The sequence below is a fragment of the Hyperolius riggenbachi genome, chromosome 12 (genome assembly GCF_040937935.1).
Source record: "Hyperolius riggenbachi isolate aHypRig1 chromosome 12, aHypRig1.pri, whole genome shotgun sequence".
NCBI lineage: Eukaryota > Metazoa > Chordata > Amphibia > Anura > Hyperoliidae > Hyperolius > Hyperolius riggenbachi.
In genome coordinates this window covers 93,009,452-93,020,896 of record NC_090657.1, presented here as the reverse complement: position 1 = coordinate 93,020,896, position 11,445 = coordinate 93,009,452, and the positions used below count along the sequence as shown (strand labels likewise).

Sequence of the window (11,445 nt, the reverse complement as noted above, 5' to 3'; positions counted from 1 at the left end):
TTTAAGGCTGGTTTCACAGTGGGACGTTACAGGCGCACGTTAGAGCAGCCTGTAACGCACCCCACCGCACAGCAATGAAAAATCAATGGGCTGTTCACAGTGCCCACGTTGCGTTACATTGTAACGCAGCACGTCCTGATAACGTACTGCATGCAGTACTTTACTGTTTGCACATGCTCAGTACGGGTGGGTTTTTTTATTTTGGGGGCGGAGAGGAGGCGGAGAGAGGCCGCTACGTAGCCAGGCACATGGCTACTTAATATTCACTGCACTTGCAGTGTTTTCTTCTTGGAGCGGCCGCTGATTGGCTGGCAGGACCACGTGATGCGGAGAGCTCCGCTCACGTGGTCTCCGCAGTGCCTCCGACAGAGCAGGCGCACCAAGAGCTGCTTGTAACGCGGCTCTTGGTAGCGTCCTGCTCCAACACCACCAGGCGTTGCGTTATGGGCACGTTATGCGACCTTAACGACCCCTAATTAAAAACAATGGTGCATGAGCCAGCCTGGGGCCCCGGGAACTCTCACTGCCCGGGGCCCCAGAACCAGCATCTAACACCATATGTGAGCGCAGCCAAAACCTTGGAGCTGCCACCTCCAAGGCCTGTCTCCTACTGCTCTAAAACTTACCAAACACACAATTGGAGAACCTCACTCCCAAACAGTTCTCTGCTGCTTTATAAAGCCTGCAGGCTGCTTATAAGCCAATTAGAAGTGCACACATAATACACCTAGCTTGCAGTGATAATCAAGCAAAAGCTGAGCAAGTCAGCCAATTAGTAGGAGAGGGCTTCAGTTGCATATAGACAATGGCTATATGACCAGCAGGGGGCACCAGCGTGCAGGATATTCCCTCTCATCTGCCCCCCTCCTAACTAAACTGCATGGGATACTACAATAATTAAAAACAATGGTGCATGAGCCAGCCTGGGGCCCCGGGAACTCTTACTGCCCGGGGCCCCAGAACCAGCATCTAACACCATATGTGAGCGCAGCCAAAACCTTGGAGCTGCCACCTCCAAGGCCTGTCTCCTACTGCTCTAAAACTTACCAAACACACAAATTGGAGAACCTCACTCCCAAACAGTTCTCTGCTGCTTTATAAAGCCTGCAGGCTGCTTATAAGCCAATTAGAAGTGCACACATAATACACCTAGCTTGCAGTGATAATCAAGCAAAAGCTGAGCAAGTCAGCCAATTAGTAGGAGAGGGCTTCAGTTGCTGGCTCATGCACCATTGTTTTTAATTATTGTAGTATCCCATGCAGTTTAGTTAGGAGGGGGGCAGATGAGAGGGAATATCCTGCACGCTGGTGCCCCCTGCTGGTCATATAGCCATTGTCTATATGCAACTGAAGCCCTCTCCTACTAATTGGCTGACTTGCTCAGCTTTTGCTTGATTATCACTGCAAGCTAGGTGTATTATGTGTGCACTTCTAATTGGCTTATAAGCAGCCTGCAGGCTTTATAAAGCAGCAGAGAACTGTTTGGGAGTGAGGTTCTCCAATTGTGTGTTTGGTAAGTTTTAGAGCAGTAGGAGACAGGCCTTGGAGGTGGCAGCTCCAAGGTTTTGGCTGCGCTCACATATGGTGTTAGATGCTGGTTCTGGGGCCCCGGGCAGTGAGAGTTCCCGGGCCCCAGGCTGGCTCATGCACCATTGTTTTTAATTATTGTAGTATCCCATGCAGTTTAGTTAGGAGGGGGGCAGATGAGAGGGAATATCCTGCACGCTGGTGCCCCCTGCTGGTCATATAGCCATTGTCTATATGCAACTGAAGCCCTCTCCTACTAATTGGCTGACTTGCTCAGCTTTTGTTTGATTATCACTGCAAGCTAGGTGTATTATGTGTGCACTTCTAATTGGCTTATAAGCAGCCTGCAGGCTTTATAAAGCAGCAGAGAACTGTTTGGGAGTGAGGTTCTCCAATTGTGTGTTTGGTAAGTTTTAGAGCAGTAGGAGACAGGCCTTGGAGGTGGCAGCTCCAAGGTTTTGGCTGCGCTCACATATGGTGTTAGATGCTGGTTCTGGGGCCCCGGGCAGTGAGAGTTCCCGGGGCCCAGGCTGGCTCATGCACCATTGTTTTTAATTATTGTAGTATCCCATGCAGTTTAGTTAGGAGGGGTGCAGATGAGAGGGAATATCCTGCACGCTGGTGCCCCCTGCTGGTCATATAGCCATTGTCTATATGCAACTGAAGCCCTCTCCTACTAATTGGCTGACTTGCTCAGCTTTTGCTTGATTATCACTGCAAGCTAGGTGTATTATGTGTGCACTTCTAATTGGCTTATAAGCAGCCTGCAGGCTTTATAAAGCAGCAGAGAACTGTTTGGGAGTGAGGTTCTCCAATTGTGTGTTTGGTAAGCTTAACGACCCCTAAAATGCAACGTCCTGGTGTGAAACCAGCCTAAAGGACAACTGAAGTGAGAAGACTATGGAGGCTGCCATGTTTATTTCCTTTTAAATACCAGTTGCCTGGCATCCCTGCTGGTCTGTTTGGCTGCAGAAGAGTCTGAATCACACCAGAAACAAGCATGCAGCCAATCTTGCCAGATCTGACATTGTCAGAAACACCTGATCTGCTGCATGCTTGTTCAGGGTCTACGGCTGAAAGTATTAGAGGCAGATGGTCAGCAGGGCTGCCAGGCAACTGGTATTGCTTAAAAGGAAATAAACATGACAGCCTCCATATACCTCTCTCTTCATTTGTTCTTTAACAATGCAACACAAGCCCTCAGGGGCCCTAATCATTCATCTCTAGCCACAAACCTGGCTGGTCATATCTGATTAGTTGTGCACTAGAGCGGGGTGAGGTGACAGTGTGACCTGGAACTTGAATATTTTGGGGAAAAGAGAAGAGACTTGATATATTGGTAAAGTGCCAGACTTTGGTGTTATTTCTATGTTGGATGTGGAAGCAACATTCATTGATTTGGCAGCTATTGAAACTTTGGTCCTGTTTATAGTGCACTTGTAATCTACATCTTGAACATCTTTGCATTGCCTAAGTTCACACTAATGCCAGATGCACACCCGTGCATCCACTGCGTATCCTGAGCGGATACAATGGCTATCAGTCATGTTCAGTAAGAAAATCCGGGCGGGAACATACCACATTCAGTATTTTAGACTTCTGTGTGCTAATTCATAAAAATGTTTACAGTTGGGATAGACGTTCAGTGATTTCCCGAACTAAGCTGGTGGTAACAGGAGAAGCTGCCTGAGTTGATACATTTCCTCCATGCAGAGACAGTGTACAATTAAAGAGGCTTCCCCAACTTCCCTTTAGATGTGCAATTTTATTTTAACTGCCTCTCCTTGCCCTGAATCTGTCTATTAGTCTTTCTAAACAATCTATTTAATTGCCACAGCTTAGAAGAACTTCAAGAAACGTTACACATGCAGACTTTCTGATGTAAAAAACATGAAAACAGGTACCCCAGAGATTAAAAAACACAGCCTGGGGTATTCTGAAAAGCCTTTTTTGTTCTGCTCTCACTGCTGCTGCCTCCATTAACCTCCCTAGCGTTCTGGACGAGCTAGGCTCGTCCAGAGACGCCGGAGGTGACCGCTCAGGCCCCGCTGGGCCGATTTGAATAATTTTTTTTTTTAAAACACGCAGCAAGCACTTTGCTTGCTGCGTGCCTTACCCGATCGCCGCCGCGATGCAGGGCCCCCCCAGGCGAGACCCCGTGCGCTGCCTGGCCAATCAGTGCCAGGCAGCGCTGAGGGGTGGATCGGGTCTCCCTGTGACGTCATGACGCCGCCGACGTCACGATGTGCGTCGCCATGGCGACGGGGAAAGCCCTCCAGGAAGTCCCGTTCAGAACGGGATTTCTGGACGGGCCATTGCGCCGGCGGCGATCGGAGGGGTGGGAGGGACGCCGCAGGGAGGGGGGAATCATGTAGCTAGCGCTAGGCTAGCTACATGAAAAAAAAAATATGTGCAAAGAACGCCAGGCAGGTTAACTTTGCTGCTATCCACACCCTTATCACCTCTTCAAAGCAAACGCTGTTCTCCGTCCCAATACCGCCTGTTCTAATCTTTATGAATTGACATTTAGTGACATGTGTTGAGATAATTACCGCACAAGGCGGTAATTTACCTCACTGCTCGGGAATGTCAGCTTTTCATGCGGAAACAGCTTTTATGAATTTACATTTTGCTAAGTGGTCGGTAAAGTCAGCTGTTTTTAGCATTACCACATGCGGGAATGCTTTATGAATGATAGCCATTGTCCCCCATCATCATTTCCAATGAGAGAACCACACTACTGTGCATCCGGTCTGCCACTGCCGCGAGTCCTCTGCGCTGCTGCTGGGCTCAGAGATAAGCGCCAGTAATCCCAGAGTCCGAGCAATAACATGGGGCTACTATTGCATAGATCAATGGGAATTCTACCTACTGGTAACAACAGGGAGGATTCTCATTGGTCCACCACTCAGTGAACCAATGAAAATCCTCCCTGGTGCTATGGAGGATTCCCATTGGTCTTCTGTACTCCAATGATACCCCTGTGGTTTTGCCCAGGATTCCAATACAGGCACTTGATCCTGGGCCCAGCAGCAGTCAGTGCACATGGAGGACCTGAATGGTGACCAAAGACAGTTGAGTAGATCTGTAACGGAGGGGAAAACAGTGCATGCAGGCTATGCTTAACATAGTATCTATTTATTCATGCTCTTCTGCCCCGCTGGATCGGATCGTTTTTTGCCCTAATGTCAACCTAGCGTTAAACCCTATTGAAAATATTTTACCAGGGATCCCATTTTACCTAGAACCAGACCTATGGCCTACTATTCTGTAACTAGGCAAGCTTGAAAATGGATTCTGTAAATAGGGATTTTGAGGAGAAGAGGGCAAAGGATAAAGCAATGCTAGGTAGTGAGAACAGAGGCAAGAAAGGGCATCATAAGGGCATAGATAATCAGGTCATTGGGTTAGGCCACGAACCAAATGTTTCAATTACGTAAGTCTCAAGGGGCGTAGATATATTGTACTGAAACACGTAACTGATTAAAATTGTTTACCATGACATTGACTTACATTGCGTCGTGTATCGCGCACACCACGCACGAACGCACTGCAGCCTCTGCATTAGCCAGACAACTTCCATTACATCGCACTACTAGGTACTGTGGAATGTCTCAGACATGAATGGCCGCTGCAGTGAGTTAGAGTACCGCGACGCAACGCAACATGACGCAGTAAGTATAAAAGGGACCTTAACCAGTTGAGGACCACAGGCTTACACCCCCCCTAGTGACCAGGCTATTTTTTACCATTCAGTGCTTTGCAGCTTTAACTGCTCACTGCAGAGCCATACAACTTAGCACACACATTTTACTTCCTTTTCTAGCCACCAATGGGGCTTTCTGTTGGTGGCATTTAATTGCTGCTGCGATCGTTTTTGTTTTTTTTTTATTAATTTTATTCTTTTTTTATTATTAAATTTCTTTATTTTTTTATAATTTACTTCCCTCCCCCTAAGATCCAATTGGTGATCACCTCTCATAGGAATAGACATTTAGTGAGCCTAAAGGCTCATACACACATCAGACTATAGTCTTTGGAAAATGAAAGATCACAGACCAATCTTACCACCCTTCATGTAGTATGAGAGCCATAGGCCACATACACACATCAGACCATAGTCTTTTGAAAATGAAAGATCACAGACCAATCTTACCACCCTTCATGTAGTTTGAGAGCCATACTCTACAGTCTTTTCTATGGAGCTGAACTCCACATCAGAAAAAAATCTTTGCAAGATGCTGCACACACAGATGCTGTACAGACACAAAAGATCAGTATCTGCGAAAGATCTGTTCCTGCCAAAGATCCGTTCCTGCAAATTGCATTCATAGTCTATGAGATCTGCAGATCCTCATACACACCTTGTTTAACCCTCCTGGCGGTTTGCAAAAAAATCGCCAGGGGGCAGCAAATCTTTTTTTTTAAATTTTTTTTTTTTTTTCATGTAGCGAGACAAAGTCTCGCTACATGATAGCCGCTGCTCAGCGGCATCCCCCCAGCCCCTCCGATCGGCGCCGGCGATCGGAGATCCGGAGATCCCGTTCAAAGAACGGGATCTCCCGGAGGGCTTCCCCCGTCGCCATGGCGACGGGGCGGGATGACGTCACCGACGTCATCGATGTCGTGACGTCAAAGGGGATTCCGATCCACCCCATAGAGCTGCCTGGCACTGATTGGCTAGGCAGCGCACGGGGTCTGGGGGGGGGGGGCGGCTGCGGCACGACGGATAGCGGCGGATCGGCGGGTAGCGGCGGCGGTCGGGCACTGCACGCAGCTAGCAAAGTGCTAGCTGCGTGCAGCAAAAAAAAATTATGCAAATCGGCCCAGCGGGGCCTGAGCGGTGCCTTCCGGCGGCTTACCCCGAGCTCAGCTCGGGCTTACCGCCAGGAAGGTTAACTGACATTCATCTGCAGATCTGACAATCATCTGCAGATCTGAAAATCCATCCTGGTGGATCTGATCTGCAGATGATTGTTAAACAAGGTGTGTATGGGGATCTGCAGATCTCATAGACTATGAATGCAATTTGCAGGAACGGATCTTTGGCAGAAACAGAGCTTTTGCAGATACTGATCTTTTGTGTCTGTACAGCATGTTTGTGTGCAGCATCTTGCAAAGATTTTTTTTGATGGGGAGTTCAGCTCCATAGAATAGACTGTGTAGAAATTCTCTCATACTACATGGAAGGGGGTAAGATTGGTCTGTGATCTTTCATTTTCCAAAGACTATGGTCTGATGTGTGTATGAGCCTTAAACCGAATGGGAAACAAAGTTTCACTTACCTGGGGCTTCTACCTGCCCCCTGCCGCCATCCTATGCCCGTGTCATCACTCAACGATCCTCCGCTCCCCCACAGCAGCTAAGTTTCGTTTTCCACCACCTAGCAAGTCGGTAGCCACTGAGACTGCTTGGTCCTGGCCACGCGTCTTCAATCACGCTCTCGGGCAGTATTCGAAAAACCTTGTACTGCACCTGCGGAGGATGCTCCCTGCGACAGGAACGTGATAGAGAACACATGCAGTCATCGACTGTCCAGCTGGGGGAAAATGAAACTTAGCCATTGTGGGGGACTGGAGAACAACTGAGCGACAGCACGGGCAAAGGATGGCTGCAGGGGGCTGGTAGAAGTTCCAGGTAAGTGAAAATCTTTTTTTCTGTTCGGTTTAGGTTTTCTTTAAATGTGAAAAGAGTAACCAAGCAGCTTGGGGTGACCCAAACCACTAAGAATGTATAGGGGGATAAAGGAGACCGAAAAGCCCTCCTACTAATAAGAAATGCTTGGTGAAATTTGCCTTCTTAAAACAGAAAGAAACTTGCAATAATTCAGCTATAAGTGAACATTTGTGGTTATCCACAATGCACCACTACTGAATATGCAAATTATCTCTTTTCGCCCCTGTAAGCGAGTCTAGCATCTAGAACCGCTGGTGTCTAGTAAACCTATAGCTTTAAATATTACAGCCACATCAACCCCACATGTAGACAGCCTGTTTTGAACTTTTGGTCCATCAGTACATGACAGGGATTGAAATGGCTGTATGGGATAGCTTTACATCTGAATAAATGGTTTATATTCAGACAACTCTAGATTTGAATCTATAGTATAAATGTTTTATGGTTGTTTTCAACGTGTTTTTAACCTCCTTGCCGGTCTAATTCCCCCGGCAAGGAAGCAGCGCAGCACTTTTTTTTTTTTTAATCATGATAGCCGCTGAGCAGCGGCAGCTCCGCAGCCACTCCGATCGTTTCCGGCGACCGGAGTAAGCAGAAAATCCCGTTCAGAACGCGATTTCCTGCTGGGCTTCCCCGGTCGCCATGGCGACGGGGCGGGATGATGTCACCGACGTCGGAACGTCATAGGGAATCCCGATCCACCCCTCAGCGCTGCCTGGCCCTGATTGGCCAGGCTGCGCAGGGGTCTGGGGGGGGGGGGGGGGGGGGAGGCGGCGCGGCGGGTCGGCGGCGAGCGGAAGTTACAAGCAGCTAGCAAAGTGCTAGCTGCTTGTAACAAAAAAAATGTATGCAAATTGGCCCAGCGGGGCCTGAGAAATCCTCCTGTGCAGGTTACCCCGAGCTGAGCTCAGGATAACCGGCAAGGAGGTTAAAGGAGTACTGCACCCTGCAAAAAAATAAAATAATAGTTCAACTTACCTGTGGCTTCTAATGCCGCCTTCCAACCCCCCATGGCTCGGTTCCGTTTTTGCTACTTTATGGTGACCATATGTCCCGCTTTACCCGGGACAGGTCCCGGATTCAGGGTCCCCTGTCCTAGGCTGCGCTAGGTCCCAGGAAACGTCCCGCTTTTAGCCGCGGGACGGCCACCGTACGATTGCATGATCTGGCCGTGGTGTCTAATAGCCAGTTCATAGCCCGCAGCCCCGCTCCAGCCTGCATGGTCTTCCGGCAGGCAGAGCAGGGCTACGGGAAGATGGCGTCCATAGCCCTGTACTGGAGACTATTTGTATCTCCAGTACAGGGCTTCGGACGCCATCTTCCCGTAGCCCTGCTATTCCATTCAGCGCGGGAGATATGCAGGAGCAAGATGGTTCGGGGAGCAGCGCGCCAGAGGACGGCCGGGAGAGGAGAGTTCTGTCAGGTCAGTAAATTCCTTTTATTGCAGGTGAAATGTTTCCCACGTTGCCTTATTTTCTGCTAAAATGTTGCCCACTGCGTTATTTTCTGCTGAAATGTTGCCCACTGCGTTATTTTCTGCTGAAATGTTGCCCAAATTGAGTTTGTTTTCTGCTGAAATGTTGCCCAAATTGCGTTTATTTTCTGGTGAAGTGTTGCCAATTGAGTTTGTTTTCTGCTGAAATGTTGCCCAAATTGCGTTTGTTGTCTGCTGAAATGGGGTAACTGTTGCTGCATTTATTAGTTAATGGTCATAGTTGACTATATTTGCTGCTTTGGGGTTACGGTTACGCTCCGCCCATATAATGTCATGGCCACGCCCATTTTTTGCCGCGCTGTGAACGCCCCCGATTCCCCCCCCCCACTTTTCGGCGAACACCCCCCCCCCCCCCCCTTGCTCCCGCTGGGAGCTCCCTGCTCCCAAGTATGCGCAAAAAAACAGAAGCAAGTCAACGTCCATTGCGCAAAAAAAACGGAAGCAAGTCAACGTCCATTGCCTGCGGCGGGACAAAAATGATCCTCCAGTCCCGTTGTGGGCAAATGACATCTGCCGGGGCCAATAGAAGCCCCAGGTAAGTTGAACTCATTTTTTTCGGGTTACAGTACTCCATTAAATTACTTACAACCGTTTCTACAATACATTTAAAATGAAAAATACGTAGTAAAAAAGCACTATTGTATAGTATAATTTGTACATAAAGACATGCTTGTATCTCTGAAACGTTCTAACTAGAGTCATTTGTAAGTAGGAGAATGTACTGTGTAAACATCTCACCAGTGGTGTAGCAATAGGGGTTGCAGAGGTAGCGACCGCATCGTGGCCCTTGGGTCAAAGGGGCCGCAAGAGGCCCTCCCTCAAGTACAATATTAGCTCTCTATTGGCCCTGTGCTGGTAAGAATCACTTCTATAGATGCTTTATAAAGTAGTAATCATTAACAAACAGTTTCCCATCCCCTACTTGCACCTCGGACACTGTGGAAATCCTTGGCAGGTTTTGGTGCAACAAATTAATTGTTATATATAGAGTGCTTTGGAGGGCACCATGTAAAACTTGCACTGGGGCCCATAGCTCCTTAGCTACGCCACTACATCTCACAGTTCAGGGTCTACAAACGGATTCGTTCTGAATATGGAACATAAATAACCGTCAGTGTGAGCTTAGCCCTGAAACACTCATAGGCGGTAGCAGCACAGAGCTACCCCGGACACAACGTGCAGCATATTGACAATTATAACATGATGAAAACAGATCGGCTCTCCCATCGCCCCTTCTCTTCTCAATCCAGTCCACTCCAACGTGGAGCGGCGCTCATATGACGTACATCTGTGCGGCAGCATTTTCCTTCTTGTGACTTTTTACGCCATCTGGGACCTGACGTGCTTTACGGCAGCGTGGCAGAGCGCTCCACTTGTGACGGTGCAGTGACTTCCTCGCTTTACTGCAGTGAGGCGAACCGGTGGAAATGGATGTAGGGGAGCTGCTGAGGTATCAGGTGAGCCGGGTGGTACCGAGAAGAGGGTGGGGGAGGGGAATACAGCACAACAGCATAGCTCCTTCTGGTGATATGAGTGTATATACTGTGCTGATTACCACACTGATCTCCTGGTGATATCAGTGCTTGCACCCTATCACACTGATCTCACCGCTTGTACTGTTCATTAGTGCATGTATTATGCTTCTTATCACACCAATCTCTCCATACACAGCTTGTCCTGGGAATCAGTGCATGCTCCATGTTCCTTATCTTACTGATCTCTCCATATACAGCTTGTCCTGGTGATATCAGTGCATGCACTATACTCATTATCACACTGATCTATCCATACACAGCTTGCCCAGGTGATCAGTGCATGCACCATGCTCCTTATCGCACTGATCTCTCATCTCTGCATACACAGCTTGTCCTGGAGATATTAGTGCATGCACCATGCTCCTTATCACACTGATTTCTCCATACACAACTGGTCCAGGTTATCAGTGCATGCATGGACGCACCATGCTCCTTATCGCACCAATCTCTCCATACACAACTGGTCCAGGTCGCACCATGCTTCTTATCACACCGATCTCTCCATACACAACTGGTCCAGGGTATCAGTGCATGCATGCACCATGCTCCTTATCAGGGCTCATTTCCACTATAGCGAATCCGCATGCGTTGTCCGCATGCGGATTCGCACAGCCAATACAAGTGGATGGGCCTGTTTCCACTTGTGCGTTGTGCAGAGCGTTTTTGTGTGTGGGGAAAATCGGCACGGCAATTCGCTCCCCGCACACCGCTAAGCGAATCGCATACAATGTATCTAATAGGGAAATCGCATGCGGTTTTGGCATGCGTTTTTCCCCGCGATTTCGCATGCGATTTCGCATAGGAGGTAATGTTAATTTACACAGGCAGTGACATGGTTAAAATCGCCCACCTACTACCCTATGCGAAATCGCATGCGAAATCGCGGGAAAAACGCATGCAAAATCGCACCCGCATGCGATTTCATCTGCGGTGATTTCCCGGCGATTCCGCACTGGACAAGTGGAAATGCAGCCTCACACTGATCTCTCCATACACAGCTTGTCCCGGTGATCAGTGCATGCATACACCATGCTCCTTATCACACCGATCTCTCCATACACAGCTTGTCCCGGTGATCAGTGCATGCATGCACCATGCTCCTTATCACACCGATCTCTCCATATACAAGTTGTCCTGGTGATCAGTGCATGCACCATGCCCCTTTTTACACTTATCTCTCCATATATAGTCTTGCTGAAAACCGTGCATGCT

General features: G+C 48.5%; 1 protein-coding gene across 1 annotated transcript in view; it reads left to right on the top strand.

Annotated features, from left to right (window-relative positions):
- Positions 1 to 10,051: 10,051 nt before the first annotated feature.
- The window catches only part of CTNNBL1 (catenin beta like 1), a 66,931-nt gene continuing 65,537 nt past the window's right edge, over positions 10,052 to 11,445 (top strand). Inside the window, exon 1 of the mRNA XM_068263985.1 lies at positions 10,052 to 10,155. Within this exon, the coding sequence (XP_068120086.1) occupies positions 10,126 to 10,155 (30 nt within the window). The 5' untranslated portion in view covers positions 10,052 to 10,125. The remainder of the gene's footprint in view (positions 10,156 to 11,445) is intronic.